Source organism: Cydia pomonella, chromosome 1 (genome assembly GCF_033807575.1).
Source record: "Cydia pomonella isolate Wapato2018A chromosome 1, ilCydPomo1, whole genome shotgun sequence".
Taxonomy (NCBI): Eukaryota; Metazoa; Arthropoda; class Insecta; order Lepidoptera; family Tortricidae; genus Cydia; species Cydia pomonella.
In genome coordinates, this window is record NC_084703.1 from 44,691,769 (window position 1) to 44,712,419 (window position 20,651).

Below are 20,651 nucleotides of genomic sequence, written 5' to 3' on the forward strand. Positions count from 1 at the left end.
ATCAAATCAGTTTTTGTCTCTAAGGGTCTGTGTCACAAAGCTAAATAAAATTTGTGACATTATCTATGAAAAGGGACCTTATCGTCGGTGACGCTTACGCTATAATCAACGATGCTTCCATATTATAAACAACGCCACGCTACGCAGTGCAGCGTAAGCACCATCGACAATAAGGTCCCTTTTCATAGATAATGTCACATTTTAGAAAGCTAATTAACGAAAAATTAATTCCATAAAAACTTCATGCGAAACTTAGCACTTCATCTACCAGTTAAGCTTATTTGTAGATTGTGAAACTATAACCTTGACTTTATTCGTCGGATAAGTGGCAATAAGTAGTTTATTCAGGACTCATTGTAAAACAGACCCTAGTCTTTAAGTTTGTCGACCAAATTTTGCCATAAACTCGATTCCATCATAAACATTTAAGTGACATAAAAAGTGGTGATAGTTATAGGTAAAAAACTTAAGTAAGTCACCTGTTGTATATAGTTGTGGCGTGTTCGAATAGACAGTACATGTTTAAAAAACACACACAAACAAAACATATGTCTAATCGAACACGTCACAACTACATACAACAGGTGACTTACTTAAGTTTTTTACCTATACACACAAAATGTGTACTGCTTAAATATTACGGGTGAAGAATTTCTTTTCAGGACCTTTTTTCTTCACCCGCAATCTTGTATAGGTACACGCTAATTCACTAAATAAACTCAAACTATGTACGGTCGCGGAAATTGATTCTTTAGCAACTTGCGGTTCAAGTAAATTTGGCTGTGATACTTATGGTAAGAAATGTCCATTGTAACGTGACACACGTTAACTGCTAAAGAATCAATTTCCTCGACTGTACTTATATAAACTTTAGAAAGGAGCATTAACGACATAATCCTGGCCGTTTTGTCTGTCGTCTTGGTGTAAGTTGACGCTTAAATAAAATAGTGTCTCCAAAATCGTTAAATAAAACTTAAATCAGTGAAAAAGAACGCGATCTGCGAAATATGTAGCTAGCGAATTTTTAATAAATTGTGTGTTTAAAGCATTTGGTGTCGTCGTGTCGTGTCAAAAGCTGTGTAATAGTGAAGTGTTTTTCAAATGATCAGTCTCCTAATATAAATAAATATATATATTAGACTCCATCTTCGATCATTAGGCGGTCTTCGCTCCGGTGTGTAATGCTCATACACCGGAGTAAAGAGAATTTGATATAGAAGTGGATTGTCAAAGAAAGTTTTGTTGCTACAGTAAATTTAATGCCATCTTTCGACACATTTGATCTTTGATCCTTATTCTTTCACTAACATGTGTTAAATTTATTAAATAACAAAAAGTGGCGCCATCTTACCGGGCGTCGGCTAAGGGTTGTGGCGCCATCGCTTGTAACGATGCCGTCATACCTTTGGCCTTTGATCAATTAGTTTTTAATATTTAACAAATTTAACACATGGCAGTGGAAGAATAAGTCAAATGGCGTTCTAAAAGTTTTTATCATGTGTTGAAAGGTGGCAGTAAATTTACTGTGGCTACAAAGTTTTCTTTGACATCCACTCCACCTCTATTTCAAATTCTCTTTGATCGGATTTGCGTGCGAATTGGCATCAGTATGTTAACCGAGGAACTAAACCAGTGTAACTTGACACCGAGAACCCTATTAACCTTGCATAATTGAAGACATCTCTATACAGGTTCTTAAAATGGTAACGCGAGCACGAATGCATTATGTTGAGAATAACAGCCTGGTTGCTAACTAGTTTGTGCGATTTGAGTTATCTGAGCCGGTTAACTAGCTATTTCTATTCTACCCACATTAATTAGAAGTATAAGAATAGTTTAACAGTAATATAAATGAAATATTATTATGCATTGTCTGCACGTTAGTATTCTGACGACCGGTTTGGCCTAGTGGGTAGTGACCCTGCCTACGAAGCTGATGGTCCCGATTTCAAATCATGGTAAGGGCATTTATTCGTGTGATGAGCATGGATATTTGTTCCTGAGTCATGGGTGTTTTCTATGTATTTAAGTATTTATAAATATTTATATATTATATATATCGTTGTCTAAGTACCCTCAACACAAGCCTTATTGAGCTTACTGTGGGACTTAGTCAATTTGTGTAATAATGTCCTATAATATTTATTTATTTATTTATTATTTATTTAGTATTAAGTATTTATAAAAATATTGTGTTCTCGTGTAAGTGAATTTTGTAAATTCTTAATGGGAATAAAGTTCTTAAACCATAAGTCTGCAGCTCGGCACTGGCAATAACCAAGTCTTAATGGCGTAGCTCTTGGCGTGCAGACCAAGCGTAGGTGAACTTGCATTATATGCGCTTGGATCAGACGTTATGTCTCCAGTCTACTAACGGTATCCTGACTGCAAATTTTATTTTTACTTAACCAATAGGGCACACCCATTGACATATATCTAAGGACGGGCCTTACGGGCAATAAGAATGGGGCCAGTACAGCGGTGTCACGCACAAGAATTCCGAGCCAATAGTGCAGTCTAACGCCACAACGCGAGTGGTAGATGAGTTCACATCACGCGCGCGATTGGTCGCAAGTCGCAACTAATTGCGACTGCACGATTGGCTCGAATTCGTGAGTGACACCACTGAATTAGCACCATTCTTAGTGCCCATAAAACCCGTCCTTAGATATATGTCAATGGGTAAACTACATAATTAAATAATAGTACAGGCGACTGTAGGTATTTTGTGAATACGTGAATCAGAGACTTATATTGGAGCGGCCGAGAAGTTCACAAATATCTCAACAACTTTTCTGTAATAATAATAATATAATAATAAGCCGCTCACACCGGTGTTGCCCTTGAGCCATCCTAGATGTCGCTTATTGTGGGGCCCATCTTGTGGGGGCGAGTCACCGTCTGCCGGAAATAAAATTGAATACCATTTTATTAGGCAGGCGTCCGGTTTTTTTATCCCATAGCCCAGTATTTAGTCCATCGCTTTCATCCAATAGCCCAGTTCATTTTAGATTCCATCAACTCTCAAATAGTCCTTACACCCTGGCGGGTGCTGCCTCTGCGTGCGTCCCATGACACGGGCAAGGGCAACATCCTCTAGGTGTACCCCTTACATTTCATTAAAGTGTCAAAAGGGCCTCTACGTGTTGGCTTCGGCTCCGCGCACGCCTCCCAAAGGTCCGGAACACCATTGTTCCGTGATGGGAAAGACTATTGGCCCATAGATAAATAGCTTAAAACTAAGATACTCTTCAAAAATATATCTTAAAACTAAAAATTGGAAAACACACAATTGCGATGCAGTTCGCAACACCGCAGTGTCAGGGAGGCAGCCGAGGAACCGCCAAAGCTATTAACGTCCATGTTTAGATATTTTTGAGCACCTTAGCCGTTCTAATATATCTGAAGGCGATTGTACAGAAAAGAACCCTGGCTATTGGCACAGGTTTTTGTGGGAAAGAAAACAATATATGTGACTAACATTGACGGCCGACGGGGTGGAGACTAGGGTAGCTTACCCTGCCTGTAGGGCTAAGATGGTCGGCTCTTTATCATTTGTCATCATACCTGTCACGTTATAACAGGTATGTAAGTGCGAAAGTGACTCGCATAGTGACAAGCGATAAAAATGGAACCATGCTGCCACTGCTGACCAGTACCTATTTTACCTACCCTATTATACACGTACAAACACAACTTGTCAGCCAGTAAAAACCAGGAAAACTATAGGGAGCGTGCATGAACTGTAGGAGGCAGCACAGGAGCCGTCAGATTTTTGGCGCGAGGCGTAAATGTGATGTTTATTGTTCCGAGATGGCAGAACCTACTACGCACAAGAAAACACGTGACGTGTTAATATACATGTTTATGGTTCTGATTCAGGCCACAAGATGGCAGACCCTCCAACGCGCACGGTCCCTATACTCATCCATTTCTCTTGGGTGCTAGTGCTAGTGTAAGACAAAGACAGTATGATTCTCTTTGTCTAATGTTTGAAATGAGACAGTCCTGGGCCAAACTATAGGGACCGTGCGCGTTGGAGGATCTGCCATCTTGTGGCCTGAATCGGAACAATAAACATGTACATTCACACGTCACGTGTTTTCTTGTGCATAGTAGGTTCTGCCATCTTGTGGGCTACATCGGAACAGTAAACATCACATTTACGCCTCGCGCCAAAAATCTGACGGCTCCTGTGCTGCCTCCTACAGTTCATGCACGCTCCCTATATAGCTTCACTAGACTGCTGTATTCTATCAAATAAATTAACGTAGTACGTCACAGAAAATGATTAATTTAATTTATTATAATTTCGTATGTTGATCGGATAAAATTTTACCACAAAGCGCTTAAATGTATCTACTCGCACTAACGTGTATGTAACGGCATTATGTTATTAAAAAGTAAAAAATAACATTTTCAAAACTTTTCTGTCAAACGTTATCTACTATATTATGGAGACATTTTAACAACCTGGACTCAATAAGGTTATAGAAAAAAATAAAATAAGAGTCCCACTGCTGCAGGCCTAGCACATGATTGGCGCGACAGTATCTCGCGGCGAGATAGACTACCCGTCTTTTTCCAACTATGTTAATTAAAGAGAGACGGATAGTCTGTCTCGCCGCGAGATACTGCCGGCTGGGCACACATTTCCTCTCATGTATAAAACGGTTTGGGCTATAGTCCCCACGCTGACCCAATACATACTACCTACTTTGAATATCTTCGCGCATGGAAGCTGGTTTCCTCACGATGCTTTCCTCCACCGACAAGTAAATATCAAATGATATTCCGTGCATAAGTTCCGCAAAACTCATTGGTACGAGCCAGGATTTGAACGTGTGATCCCCGGATTGAAAGTCAGACGTTAGATCCCCTCGGCCGCCACCGCTAAACGGTCGAAAAACGGATTACCTATGTTAAAATATAAATACGAACATGGCAACTTAAATAAAAGCTTGTAAAAACCCTCCGTCTAATCAATTTCTTAAACCATTAGCCCTGTTCCCATAAATTCGCACTCACTCTGCAAACCTTCAGTATTTGACCTCATTTGTTTACCTTGGCGAATGAAAAACCGTGTAAATAAAAATTCCATTCGTATGTTAATAATATGAATGCACCACTGCAATCTCGCCCTCCATTATTAGTAGTGCTCCAGCGAACGAATGTTTAATACATACATAACTTAAATTCCGAAAAGGAACATAAACGCTGGGTAAGAAATATTGTAGAGTAATATCAAGTGCGGATTGGGGACTTCACATACCTATGTTGGAAATCGAAAGGGCCCAACGCTCTGTTCTAAAAGTGATGCTCAAAAAACCCTATCGGGTTCCAACCTCTGACCTTTACACCCAAGCCCAAGTTTTGACCGTCCGACAGCTATTCTTACACAAAATCTGTTTATGCACACACAAAGTCTCTAAAACATTGCCTTCATATAATACCTTAGTTCAAAAACGCATTTTCAATTTACCAATTCCCGAAGTACGTTCCGCCTTTGGAAAACGTTTTGGAAATCGCATTCGAGTGACAACTTACAATTCCATACGGTGTTGTAACCTTAGATCTAGCACCACTATAGAAGCAAAAAAACTCCTATTTAATTTCTTAAATACTCTTAGTTATACCGAGATAGAAGCTATATTAGATAATGTACTTTAACTAATTTACTTTATAAATTGCAGTAAAACAATCACTTTTGCAGCCTTTAGGTGCGTGTTCATGGCGACATAAATCGCGAAGCTAGGTGACGGTAGACCGGTCGCGGTTCTTTTAACCTTCGTTTTTAGGGTTCCGTATTTATTTTCAGCCCGCTATCTCCCTACAAATACGACCCAGTTTTTTTTGTACTACGCGCTCTGGATTTCTTCGTATTCGAGCTTTGATATACAGGCGATATAATTATTTGCGTTATTAAAATTTGTTCTGCGATATTTACCATTTAAAAAAAAATATTTTTTTCTCTTAACCTCATATGCCTTTTACTCACTTTCTCATAACATATCCCGAGAACTTTATTTAGTAGTTAGAATCCTGTGGTTAGAGCCCGTAGACGTTAGGGAACTTACAGGTAAGTCAGACGTAGATTTTATTATTTGTAGTTCTTGATCCTTTGAACGTTGAGGTCGTTGAGGTGTGAATTTTGAATTTCTTTTTTGAAAATGAATTTGTTGTCGAATTTGAACGTTGGATTTTAGTTTTAAGGTCGATTTATTGTAATTTTCTACCATGTCACATTTGAGTGATGAATGGTCAATTGCTATTAGCGCCATCTAGCTATCAACGCCTGAATTATGAAACCGCATAGAGAGACAACAGAAAGAGAACTGAGCCAGCTGGCAACTAGTCACTGGAGAAGTTAAAAAATAAACCGACACAGATGTTGATTATGTAGCAATTTTGCTACAGTATATACATATACATACTATACTTTCATTGTATTGCAATATGATTGTTAGTTATAAGACTTATAAGTTATTTTGCCAAAAGCTGGACTTTATGTTTGTAACTTTCATTCTATGGGATAATGTATTCCTGGTACAGTCAGCGTCAAATACTTCGTAGCAGTCAAAGTGGCCAAATAGTTCGGTACACCATACTAAATATATGGTGTACCGAACTATTTGGCTACTTTGACTGCTACGAAGTATTTGACGCTGACTGTACCCCGCGATACAGGCAAAGCCTAGTGCGGAGACCCTGCTACATTCTGTAACTTGAATTGCTGGAAATAAAGATTTATTTTATTATTTTTTATTTTATTATTATTAATAAAATTGTATTTAAATTCATAAGCATAACAATAACTAGTGACGTCATATAATTTAATTATTTCTTAAATTTATAATTTCATAAGTCATTAATTAGATGCTATTCAATCAAAGCCAAATTGTACATACTTATACTTAATTACGTAACATTTAACTACCGTAAAACTACCCAACTATAGTCCAATACTGCAACTATGGTCCACAAGTTCAAAAGCAAATTAAGTATCTATACCAATGTTCCTTTTGGTTTACTCCTAGTTTTACCTTCCATTTATAAACATACTTTGCCTTAGAACTACAAAAATATAGTAAAATACACACCTGCACGAGAAAAATTGAGTTTATTTGTGGACCATAGTTGGGAGCTTTGGACTATAGTTGGGTGGTTTTACGGTACCTTATAATACAGCATAATTTACTGTCATGTGTAAAGGTACAGTTTGTTTTCTTCATACATGTTGAGTGGTAATCATAGAGTCCATGACAGAGCGCTCGCGGGCCGCATCCACGAGGGTTTGCGCGATGTACTTCGGCGGCATCCCGTACTGTTCGAGTATGAACATGTAGGTGTAGTTATTTGAAGCCACCTCGCGCACCGCGTTGCGAAGAATGACGCACGTGTGTATCATATTATCGGCCTTTTCTTCAGCAGCAGCGAATCTAAAACAAAAGGAAGAATAAAACTATAAGGCTGATAGTTAAGACCTATTCCTTCCTATACACGTAAATTAAATACCTAGCTTCAGTTTAATGTCCTATCTAAGTGTACAGTCAGCATCAAAAGTAGCGGATCTAACAAGGTTTCAAAAGTATCTACCATTCTGAAACAGCTTAACTAAATGTGGTGGTTCTATATGTAGAACAATTGAATGTAAATTGCAGAGATTTATCTATATTTGGAAAAGTTATCCGGATTATCAGATGCTTTTGGCGCGTTGTTTCATCCTCTACTATTGATGCTGACTGTACCCTATTCTTATGTATATAATATATATATATCGTTGTCTAAGTACCCACAACACAAGCCTTATTGCGCTGTCTGTGGGACTTAGTCAATTTGTGTAATAATGTCGTATTAAATTAAATAAATAAATACATATTATAGGGGCATACACAAATTGACTGAGTCCCACGGTAAGCCAACGAGTCTTGTGTTGTGGGTACTCAGACAACGATATATATAATATACAAATACTTAAGTGGATACGGGAGCTGAGATTGAAATATTTTAGGTGAATATATCCGTCTCGCTAACGGAAGCGGCTTCTAAAACTAGTGCGATAAGGACAACGCCAGGTTAGGCGAAAAATCCTACGTAAAAATCTCAAAACCCGATGTTTTGTACTCGACTGTTTCCTCCTCCAAAACTTAACCAAATGTAACGAAAATTTTGAGGTCTAAATGGTAATGAAATTATCTGTGTCGAACTGTTTTGTTTTTTAGGCTAATTGATGTCAGTTTTGAATACTAAGCTTCTCTTGGGGCCAAGTAAATAGGGCCGTTTTTGCGAATATTTGAAGTGAACTAGCTCCATAAGCAAAACAGAGAAAGATATTAATAATAAGTGTTGAAATAAATATTGCTCTAGCTTTAAAAACCACGGAGGAAACCGTCGAGTACGTTTGTATGGAATAATGACCACTCCTGTTGCCTCTTAAATAGTTATCACATAAATGCCCTTAGCAGGATTCGAACCCAGGACCATCGGCGTCATCGGCAGGGTTCACTACCCACTAGGCCAGACCGGTTGTCAATATATTTATTTACTTATTTATATTTGGACCTATAAATATTCAATTCTTGAATATTTGTTTTCTGTTCTACCTTACTTTTAGGTTAGCATGATAAAAAAATATTACTTGGGGCATTCCAGAAGTGTTGGGTATGTGAAAAAATTTTTTAAGCTAAGGTTATTATATTAAGATTTGATAATTTAGTTTTATTTGATATTTTCGCATGTTATTAGGGTTAAACACAAAACTGTTCGCGTCTTTCCGGCTCGTTCCAGTAGATATACCCAAAAGTTAAAGGCTATAAAGGTTCATTTTCTTATTTAACTCGTATTCACATGAAAAGTTACTTCTTTTATGTAGATAAGTATGATAAAATCATTACCTACATGCCCACAAGCTGGTAACTATTGCCCACAGGAGAGAAAACTTGTGTGTTCGTCCGAACTAAACAGTTTTCTCTCCTCTGGGCAATAGTTAACAGCTTGTGGGTATGTAGGTAATGATTTTATCGATTTTATCATATACACTTATCAAAATAAAAAGAGTACCCTTTCATGTGAATAAGGGTTATGGTTATTTAACTTTATAGCCCTTAACTTTTGGGAATGTCTACAGGAAAGATGCGAACACAGTTTTGTGTTTGACCCATTAAGGTAGATGCCATTACGCGTCATGTCCCCGACTGAGTAGAACTTTCTGGGGAATGCCCCAGTTCCCACTTACGCCGGACACCTATGCAATCGCGGCATCAGCTCATTTCTCTTCAACAACAACAAAGCATTCTTGACAGACGCCGCGGCGACTACGGACGGGTACTCGGGACGGAGGCTCTTGTCAACCATCATCCCGCAGAGGCAGAGGAACGTAGAGGCTACTTCGATCTCGCCAGCCCGTTCTTCTTTGCACCACCAAGCGAAGTAACAGATGTAGTCTTGAGGCACTACTGGTTGGCACGGGAATTTCTAGAGTAATGATTTAAAGAATAAATAATAATACAAACTAATTAAATTCAAGTAAGGTATGTTGGGCAACTAAAAGGGAAAGCAAATGTCGTGTCTTACAGGGACCTAAAGAACTTGGCCGAGTTGTTACCAGCGGTAACTACTGGGAATATTTTCCCACCTTATACCAGTGGTTACTACTGCGATTTTTTTCCCCCAGTAGTTACCACTAGTAAAAGGTGGGAATTTTTCCAGTAGTTACCACCAACATTTTGTTTAAGTTCAAAACTAATAGGTAAGTAAATAAATAGTACCAAATAATGATACGTTTGTTGATTACTGTTCCAGTAAATTGCCTTAAAGTGATCAAAATTAGTCAGTTTTTGATTGATTTGGTTATTAGTTTGTATAATTCATTCAAATTACGATTAATAAGATAAATTTCATCCAAACGTTGATTTATCCTTAAGACGAAAGTGGAGGGCCCGCGCGAAATCACCTTTTCACACAAACGTAGTCCTCATTTTCCTCTCTGGGCATTGACATTATTGAAAATAGCTATGCCTCTACGTTTGAACTTCTCGAATTTTTAATTATTATAGGACTTCGAAGCATTTAAACATTTTGTATGAATTATGTTTTCGCTCCTATTCTGCTCCTATATTATAATAATACAAAAAACCAAAAAAGTAAAACGTAGCGACATAGCTATGGTTAATATATATATCAAATTATGTAAAAATATTTTCCAAAACGTCATTATCCGGAGAGGAAAATGGGAACTACGTTTGTATGGAGAATAGGCCGTCCTCTTTCCTCTTAACTAATTTAGTTTTTGCATTTGTACTGGTAAAACTGTTTTTATTTTTAATCACTTTTAAGGTAGTTTAATAAAACACTACTTGACTTATAATTATTTATTAAAGTACGCTTTATTTGATTTAAGGAAATCTTTTTTTGGTTTTTATTAGTTTTAAGTTCTTTTGTTAACATAAGATTAATTGACTTGCTTTTTATTGTAATAAAATTCAAGTTCTTAATTATTCTTAATAAATTGCTACACACTCTATAACTATACATACAATACCTACTATTTATACTGTTTTTATTAGTATTAAATAAATAAATAAATATTATAGGACATTATTACACAAATTGACTACGTCCGTCCCACAGTAAGCTCAATAAGGCTTGTGTTGTGGGTACTTAGACAACGATATATATATATATATATTTATAAATACTTAAATACATATAAAACACTCATGACTCGGGAACAAATATCCATGCTCATCACACGAATAAATGCCCTTACCAGGATTTGAACCCGGGACCATCGGCTTCATAGGCAGGGTCCCTACCCACTAGGCCAGATCGGTCGTCAACTCTAACAAACTCAAGTATTGAACTCTAACAAACTTTAAGTGGGAACTACTGGGAATTATTTTTCCCAACTTGTAACAACTTGGTTGTAACTTGTGGGAATAACCCGAATCTTTCCATTTATTTCTTTTTGTTTTTACACGTTTTATACATACGAGGATATCATAGTTATGCATATTAAAGGATGACTCACATTAGAACGACCCGGGTCCGGGCCGATGCATCCGACACTTCGTTCCCTATAGAAAGCATCACGTGATCACCGGTCATCTGTCATAGAAAACGAAGTGTCGGTTGTCTCGGCCCAGACCCGGGCCATTCTATCGTGAGTCATCCTTAACTTGGAGCCGTTAAAATAGAACATTCTAACGATATCAACTTTAATATTAAACTTTCCTAGTTATTTTTATTAACTATATCAAAAAAGTATAAATAGTAGTCACATACCAATGTAAGCAATATGTCTAACTCCTTCTCCAGCAGCTTCTCCTTCGTGAAGGCGAATCCGGCGCATGTGATAAGCTTCGACGTACGTGTGCGCGGCCCGCGGTGCTTGGACGCGATCAAGTAGGCGGCCGCAGCCTCTAGCTGCACGTTGTTTGGCACGTTGCATGTAGCCAGCACCGTGTCCAGGTACCACACCGCGGCCTGAATGGTGGCTGGGTTGCCGACTGTGCCCTAAGTTTAATTCAATTCTCAATAAAAAATATCACTATGAAACGTAATTCGTACTATTTTTCTCTATAAAACAAATACGGAGATCTATTATAGATAACGAAACAGTTATGGTATTCATAGAGCATCATTCGCTGTGAATAGGAATATAGGAGATTATAGTTAATTTTAATTAACGTAACACACATGATACTAGGGAATGGAAAAACCGGTTTTTTCTTCGGTTTAAAAAAAAACCGAAACCGGTTAAAACCGGTTTCTGTTTTTAAAATCAACAATTTTTAAATTGTAAAAACGAACTTCACGTGTAAAAACGAATGCTAGTATAGTATATACACGATTTTATCACGAAATTAAAGACAGAATATCTGACTATTTTATTGTATTGTATGGGAATTGTCAAATGACTTAATGTGTACTATTGGAACAAACCAATTTTATTACATTATTTTTTTGGTTTGTTAGTTAGACACCGATGGGATAGGTCATTTTTTCTTAAATATATGATAATATCAATTTATAATTTAATGTTATTTGTCTTAAATCAAATGGCCCAATCCGAATTCTTGCTCTAAGTTTTTCGCTGTCTTCTAGTATATATTCAAGTAGTTAATTCGTTTACTGTTACTACCTTCCTTTATAAAATATTTGCTAAGTTATTATGGATTTGTAAAGTAGGAAATAAATGAAACAAGCTAATATAACAATTCACGTCACGTGCTTCTTCTCGAAAAGTCAATTAGAAACTGATGGTGTTAGCTTAAACTGGGCAAACACAGGTAGTCAAGTAATTCCATTATTTAGGGTTTGAACTACCCTTTCCTATCAGTGCGAAAGAGACAAAAAAGGTTGTCGGTAAGTCGTTATCACCGAACCAACAAAAGAGTAAAGCTGCCATTGATATAATTGATTACGTGGAATTTTTCTACAGCGCATCGAATAATAAAATTATGAGTAAGACCTTTTATACCCATTTTTATTAAAAAGTACTACTATACAATTCGTACACCAGCACGGATGTCCTGCCACTGCCAGTACTTTATATTATTTTAATCTTTCGTATTTTTGTATTTTGTACCGTAAAAATTCATTTAGCGTTACAAATGATCAAACTAACACAACACAACATTATTTGATTTGATATGGATTCAACCGGTTTAGGACCGATTTATACCCTTATAATGAATAAAACATGCAACTTAGGTAAATAAAAAAAAAAACGAATAAAACCGAAACCGGTTTTTTCAAATTCTAAAAAACCCGGTTTTGAGTTTCCGTCAAAAAACCGGTTTTTTCGGTTTCGGTTAAAACCGGTTTGCATTCCCTACATGATACATACGTTAATTTTCATCATCCAGTTGATAATGCGCGATCTCGTCTCGCTATTCACCGGTGGAAGTGCCACTGGTTTCGTTTCGACATGTAAGAGGTATTGAATTCCATCCGTGTCCATACTAGGGATGTACGATCTTTGAACTGTAAATTAAATGACACAAAACTTGAATAGTAATCCAACCATTACCATTACTTAACATTTACAAAATACATAATAAGAAATAGGTATAAAGAAGGCGAATATTCAATCATTTTGTTAGTTATATTCTTACGTACATAGATCAGGTGACTGCATCCTCTCATGAACCCTTCCCTGATTTTCCAGTGGTGTTAAACCTTGCCGCCCCCTGCTATGAGGTATCTTCGAGCTTGGCGTTATATTCTTCCCGCTGGCTGGAACCAACGCGTTAAGATCCGGGAGACTTGCTGATAGCCGTTTCTTATTAGCAAGGCCATGTTTATCAATAAGATGAAAATCATTTTGGTCTGTGTCATTTTCCTCATCACTGCTAATAGTAATGACGCTCGACGTTGAAGTTCTTTTCTTATCATCTTGGTACACAACAGAGTTTAAATCTTTACAACCCCGTCGCACTGTTACGAATTTGGTGTCAATTGTATAAGTTTTCTTTGGCTCCTTGAGAACGATTTTGGTTTGTGAATTGCTTGGGCCAGCCATGCACAGCAAATTCGAAGAGGACACAGGATGATCGAGTCCATTAGGGCCAGCTAGGGTATTCAATGGGCGCCTCTTGCTTAATTTACTTACCAAATGCTTCGGCAAAGGTGGCAGAGGTGCCAGGGGTAACGGGATCCTTGTTTTGGCTCGTACATTTTCTTTGTTCATTTTGCGCACTACGTCTAAATCTATAAAACACTAATTATCTTTATCTTATTCCTGTTTTATTGCAATTGCTCCCAGGCACGACCAGCGCGACCGTTAATATGTTGAAGATAAATGATGCCGGTTGGGTGCATAAAAATCACACAGCGGGGTTGAACTACCCACATTATTTTTTTATGAATTTAACCGTATTGTTTTAGGTCACTGACTGGATTGTATTGTAAGCTATTTTATGTCGCTTTATTATAACAAATTCAGTGTTATTATTGAGTAAAGCCTAAACATTAAGAGGGAAGCAAAGAGTAGTATAATATATAGGACAAAGAGAGCCCTCTCGTGAAACTTTTTTGTATCCTTTGAAGCGCCACCTGTAATTCCTAACCAAAAGCATTAACGTCAAAATGTATGAATACATATTCATGCCTATATGTTTACAAATGTATTCATGTTTTGCAACGCACGTATGTTATGAACTCTCACTTAACACTAATCAATAGGCTAACGAGCCACATCAAGAGTATTTTGCTTTCCACAATGTACTATTTAACTTCTACAAATCTTCCATTCTCCATGTTTTTGTATGTTATTGACACAATAAATAACTAAGTTTATATGTTTATTTTAAACCTATGAACTTAGAATATATTATGCTGAAGCGATCGACACCAACATCAAAGTGATTTGTTTAGATTTAGTGGAAAACGTTTTCTCCCGAAAAGGATTTTCATAGAAAAACTACCGTTATTTCGCTAGGGTCGAAAAGCTATTCTTCCCTCTCAAATTTAGTATACCTGAACTATGGAATGACATTTCTATGGAATTTTAGGGTAAAAGACAGATAATTATGATACCTACTTACCTATCTAGAATATGTGTTGGATGCCATATAAACATTAGTGTTTAGAAGTTTGGTATTTATACAACGTGTTACACCAGCCAATGAAAGTGGGGTGGGTACACGTTGTATATGTTATACTGAGCAACTTTTACTATGATACCAACCTCGAAATCGCGATAAAAAAATCAACTCTCTCATACAAGATATCAACACCAGTATGACCTATATACAACGTGTACCCACACTACTTTTAGTGGCTGGTGTAACACGTTGTAAAAACAATCTTACACAGATCGATCTAGCCCCAAACCAAGCAATATACATATGCACGTATATAGATAAATACATACTTATATAGGTACATAGAAAATACCCATGACTCAGAAAACAAATCTGTGTTTATCACACAAATAAATGCCCTTACCGGGATTCCAACCCGGGACCATCGACTTCATAGGCAGGGTCTTTACCCACTTTGGTTATTAAGAAATAAAACTTTATTTCAATAAAAATAAATATAATCTTAATCACGATCACAACTGCCACTAAAATAAATAATACCTTAATCTAATTAGAATAGAATAGAAATCTTTATTGCGAAACCATGGTACATAATAGTTGTCACATTAGAGTGTGAAAACACATGGCACCCTGTTAGGGCATAGCAAATAATCTTACATTAGGTATTCTAGTTTCTGAACGGTAGGACTAGTATATATCATGTAATGTTCTTAATTAAATATAAACAACATTGTCTAAACTTATTTCAACTAAGAATTAAATAGTCGTACCTAAATTAAGATTTCGGTACACAAGGTGTTAATTAAGGATATATAATATGCAATAAGGGAATATCATTAGTAGTTGCAAAATAAAGTTATCTTCCATGAACTCTTGCACGGAATAGTATGCCTTCTCCATTAATTACTTAAACCTACGCTATGTACTTTAAATTATCAAACGCTTCTGGTTTACTTTCTCATAGATTTAAGATTAAAAACAATTATAGTCAATTAAATTCACAGAAAAACATAATCATGCTCCAGATTGAAATAAAAAGATTCACAAAAACAAACAGTTGACTAACGCCTTATTGCTCCTGAATTGTACTCAAAAATAGTAATAGAAAATTAAGTCTTTTGTTTAAATTTCGAATGGCGTCGGTGCTTCTGGGTCTATGACTTTTCCAGCAATAACCACCAAGTTGTCAAGGCGATCGATGATGAAGAACATGAAGGGTCGGTCGATGCTGAAGCGGCGTGGTTCTTTGATGCTGGACAATGGGATGTTCTTAAGAGACTCCTGGACTGCGTTAGATGCTGAAAAATTAAATGTAACAAAAGGTTATGACGTTATGAGTTCATATTTTATGTAGCTTGAAACTGATTGTATAAACCAATATAAAGAAAGAAATAAACGAATGATCCGTATCCATGCGTTGGTAAGATAGAATTCGTGCAAGCGAGGAAGTTTACGTGCGTTACGTGTCGAGCAGACGCTAAAGCTTAGGCTTTCAAATATCTATCTATACCTGCCAGTTGTGACGCAGAGGTGTCCGCGTTGTCGACGCGAGCCGCCACGTGCTGGAGCAGCTCCTGCTGAAGAGTCCCTCCGCTGAAGGAACACCCGACAGCTCGGCGTCGCGGCTGAAGATGCTGCTCACTCCGAACTGCAATATGAAGATACATTTTAACGTTTGCTCCAACATAAAAATGTTCGTTCCGGTCAGTAAGATGAAGCCTAACGTATGTTTGTAGATACTTTATTGTCCATAATACAGGTGGAAACACAAAATTAAAAATGATATTTTTTTCAATCGTGAATATCACGATTGTATAAAACTTGATTGCACTTTGGCAACAAAGCTTGCTGAGTTGCCTAAGTAAGGTGCGAGATTGAAAAGCTTTATTTTATCACAATGTAATAAATTTTCTCATAATAGTACATACAGATACAGATCTATAAATTATGTTTGGTGTGATAAAATCTTTTTGAACAAACATTTGAAACCTAATAGTTGGTTTAAAATAGTACATTACGATACAAGTGCGAAAAATAGGAAATTCGATACAAGTGGCGATAGATTAAAACACGACCGAAGGGAGTGTTTTAAATCGACACGAGATATGGCCCTTTAAATGTTCGACAGAGTAACGTAATGTGCTAATTTTCGCACTAGTGCGGCAAAGTAGCACCATATGTACTGTAAAACATATTATGTACCTAATTAAAATCCTTAGACACCAATGTCAGCATTAGTGGTGTATTCCCATCTGTGACCGCCTCGGTTTATATACAAATGTCGATTTTGATTTGATAGTTGCTATATAGAACAGTTAAAATTCCAATTCGTGAAAGAAAAATCATATAATGTACCTACTTGTCGCTTGACGCGGTTCGTAGGGGAATGAATCCTTTCCATCTACATATGCCCAGCGGGGACATAGATGGGAAGACACCAGCATTAGTGACTTGAAACTTTAATATTTATTGTTTTCTTAAACAGAACTCCATATATATCGAGTTATTTGAGTAAAATTCGATTATCGATCTAAATTGTGGGGTTTGTCAAATAAATAATAGTTAGAAATAATATTAACAATGTCTGGGTAAAATTACTTACTTTTTTCCGATTTCTTTCCGACAGTATTAACCGATATACTTGACGCAATATCGCATTTTTCCTGCAAAACGTGGTGGTGGCTTCTCGCATGGTTTATAAATCTTTGTCTATTATACACCTCCCAGAAAACAAGTTTATTAGAGAGTTTAATCTCGGTAAATGCCGTTCTGTATTCTCAGGTTAACCAATTAGCACATCGTCCGCTAAACCGACAGCAAACATAGTCTCTTCTTCTTCTCCGGAATTGTCCTTTTTGGGGTAAGTTTTTACAAGCCTTATTTTTTCTTTAATATTCTTCGCGGGTTTGTACTCAATTTGAGATATGTCTACTTTTTCAGGTTTATCTTCTACAGCAAACTTCTCACCAGATTCTTTAGGTGGAACAAGGTCTCCAATTTCTTCATTCTTGTTACTTTCTGCAGCTTTCTTGTCGGAAAGGACCATGGGCAGAAATGTCCCCACCCACAAACAGAAACAAAACATGTCTCATTCAATAGATCTTGGAATCTTCTGCCTGCAACTTTCAATGAAATGAGCGAAAAATATATAAAAAGAAAACACAGTTTTCCAAGAAAACCCCATGCATAGGGCGATCCTCGTCATAGTAACAAATCATCAGGTTGCCAAGACTTATTGAATGAGACATGTTTCGTTTCTGTTGGTGGGTGGGGACAGTGCCCATACAAATTTGCCCATGGTCCTTTCAATTGTTTCATCATCATCATTAGATTCATCGGCCTTAAAGTGGTTTACGTCATTATACCTTCCTACGGATGTAACATCTGTAAGGTAATAATCTTCTAAGATTTTCTTGTAGTCATCGTTGATTGTGTAATTTTTGTAGATGTAGAAATAATTCTTTAATTCAGGTTGGCTCGTGTGTATTCTTCAGTCTTTCCATGATGTATCGATATGTTTTTCTAATAAGGTTCGGATCCTCTGGGAGGTGGAGGGCAGATACGAGTTGTTCCCTCGTCTGACCCGTCGCGCCTTCGGCAAGTATGGCGAGGATAGCAGAGTAACCAAGCGGTGAGAATGCAATATTCTTACTATCGTCGATGTAACCCTGAAATTATATGTACAAACAAATTAAAGAACGAGCGTATACCTGTTGTTTAGCTAACCAAAAAATGTCTACAAAATGAGTTAAAAAAAAAAAAAAAAATTTATTCGTTAGCATACATGATTTTTACAATAACAGGGTAGATGTCTCTTTTTAAGTATTCAGAGATACTTGTGATAAGAGACACCGCTCTTCCGCAGTAAAGTATCTTAACTAACAAAGGCGATACAGATTAACTTAAAAAACAGAAAATGATACTACATGATGAGTTGAGTAGAAAATAGAAAAGAAAATTAATAAATTTACAGGGTAAAGATGCCAGGTTTCCAGTTCACTTAAGAGGGGAGTAGGGGGGGGGGGGGGGGGTATGTGTGTGAGTGTGCGCGTGTGCGTGTATGTGTGCGTGTATGTGTGCGTGTGTGAGTGTGCTGTGCGTGTGTGTGTGTGTGTGTGTGTGTGTGTGTCTGTGAGAACGCGCGCGTGTCCGTGTGTATGGGAGAGTATCTGAAATGTCTGTAAATAATATTATCTATGATAGCAAATAGTGTATATAATAAAAAGCAATAGGATTTATCATATTACACAGAGTTTGAGTTTATGATTAATGTATGGTATCTCACTTATGTTAAGAGATCTTCAATTTCGAGACAGCTTTTATCCTTAAGCCAATTGATTAGCATTGTCTTACACTCTTTGAGCCTCACAGGGTAGATGTTAATATTTTTATTTACCATGTTATATAATCTTGTAGATTGAGCAGTAAACTGTCTTTTTGCATATGCTGTGTTGGTGATAACTACGGGAATTACATTAAGTTTTCTACGTGAAGTGATAGGGTCATTTTTGTACATGGTATTTTTATGTTTCTTTAGTATGACATTTAACACGTAAAGTTTTCTTACTGTCAGTAAGTCACACATTTTATAAAGGTCAGTTGTAGGAAAAGTGAACGGCTTTGAGTACATGACCTTTAACAGTGCCCTCTGGGCCCTTTCGAGTTCAAGGAATTTAGTTTTTGTGGCCCCACCCCAGATCGGTATACAATATGTGAGAACTGATTGAGCCAGAGCAACATAAATTTGATTTAAGACAGTTTTTGTGGCAGCGTGTCTTAGGTTTTTAAACAACCATATTAGTTGAATCTTAATACGCCTTAACTCATAATATGTGACATTATATATTAAAAGGGACCTTATTGTCGATGGCGCTTACGCCGCACTGCGTAGCGCCACCGACAATAAGGTCCCTTTTCATAGATAATGTCACATATGCCCGTACACAATCATAAAGATTGATTATTAAATAATAAATTCAGGTTCGCTATCAGTCACTATTGATTCGGGATAAGACCAGAGGGTCTACCGCGAACCGTTTTTCGAAATTTCTCGGAACAGCCGACGTTTTATAATTTATAAACAATATATTGCTAAGGAGATTGAAGATATGCTTTACCTGAAAGATGGCAGTGGATAGTTCGTTCTTCCCCGACGAAGCCGGTGGTCTTAGGCGGGGCTCGGCGGTGCCGCACCCACCGCGAGGCATAGCACTGTAAATAACAACAAGTTTGACGTTTCAACTAGGGCTGGACATGACTGAAAAATTCAGATGCGTTAGTTAAAGTATACTAAACTACCTACGTAAATGTGATCATAGAGCTGGATAATATGCTCATAATATATATAGTTTTTTAAGATGCCAACCTATCAGTCCTTCATAACTCACTTGTTCTTCTCGCACTCCACAACTCTTTCTACTAACCTTTGTTATAAAATCATTACTTATATTTTGCTTATATGAACACAAGACGTTTACTTTCGTCTTCAGATGTGTTAACCTTTTTTAAATCTGTGTATGACCCAAATATGGTTTACAAGTTTGTTCTGGTTGTACTAAATATGCCAGCCCTAGCTGTAAATACCGCTCAAAAGTCGTGCGACGATCGCAGATAAATACGCTACGGTAATGGCGAACTGAAGCATGATATCTATCCGTCCGGCGTATCTATATGTCCGGCCACACAGCACATATATAGAGTGTGCACAGAATTAGCACTCTATTTGTGTGCTGAACTTGACGCCGACCTCAAACCTCAACACGGCGATGGATTGCCGGCACATGTTAAAGTAAAGATATAATGTTGCACTATCCCTCAAGTAATTCTCGTTACCTTTACCACCACCTTGATCATAATCATTATTTAAGAATGATATACCTATTACTTACAAGTCTTTGTTTTAGGTTTTAACATTACTGCACCTATTGGCTGACGGTAGTTACCAACGGGGAACTGGACAAGACCATGGCTTGTCCATTGCTCAGTCTACCATCAGCCGGTGCTGGATCAATTTGTAACTGCGGTGAATAGAAGGTATGTCCATTTTGGTACAGAATACCACTGACACTGGAGGTAAGAAGGTAAAAAAATACGAGTATGGAT

At 37.2% G+C, this 20,651-nt stretch overlaps 1 protein-coding gene and 1 pseudogene across 2 annotated transcripts; both read right to left on the reverse strand.

Moving 5' to 3' along the window:
* Positions 1-7,182: 7,182 nt before the first annotated feature.
* Positions 7,183-14,276, reverse strand: LOC133524842 (uncharacterized). 2 transcript variants are annotated; one of them, XM_061860996.1, is made up of 5 exons: positions 13,123-14,276; positions 12,851-12,987; positions 11,284-11,514; positions 9,236-9,474; positions 7,183-7,439 (listed from the first exon to the last, which is right to left on the reverse strand). In XM_061860996.1, exons 1-5 carry the CDS (start codon positions 13,691-13,693, stop codon positions 7,229-7,231), a joined length of 1,389 nt encoding a protein of 462 aa, XP_061716980.1. In that variant the 5' UTR covers positions 13,694-14,276; the 3' UTR covers positions 7,183-7,228. The 2 variants fall into 2 exon arrangements, with proteins under 2 accessions (XP_061716980.1, XP_061716985.1); XM_061861001.1 differs by lacking the exon at positions 12,851-12,987 and having other exon boundaries at positions 13,616-14,276.
* A 748-nt stretch (positions 14,277-15,024) lies between these two features.
* Positions 15,025-20,408, reverse strand: LOC133524765 (alpha-1-antiproteinase-like; annotated as a pseudogene).
* Positions 20,409-20,651: the final 243 nt, after the last annotated feature.

Coding starts and splice junctions, on each gene's coding strand:
- LOC133524842 (XM_061860996.1), bottom strand. CDS start 13,693: ATGAACAAAGAAAATGTACGAGCCAAAACAAGGATCCCGTTACCCCTG. Junction 11,515..12,850: donor ACTGGATGATGAAAATTAAC/GTATGTATCATG, acceptor AATTAAACTTAG/GGCACAGTCGGCAACCCAGC. Junction 7,440..9,235: donor CGATTGCATAGGTGTCCGGC/GTAAGTGGGAAC, acceptor CTTTTGTTTTAG/ATTCGCTGCTGCTGAAGAAA.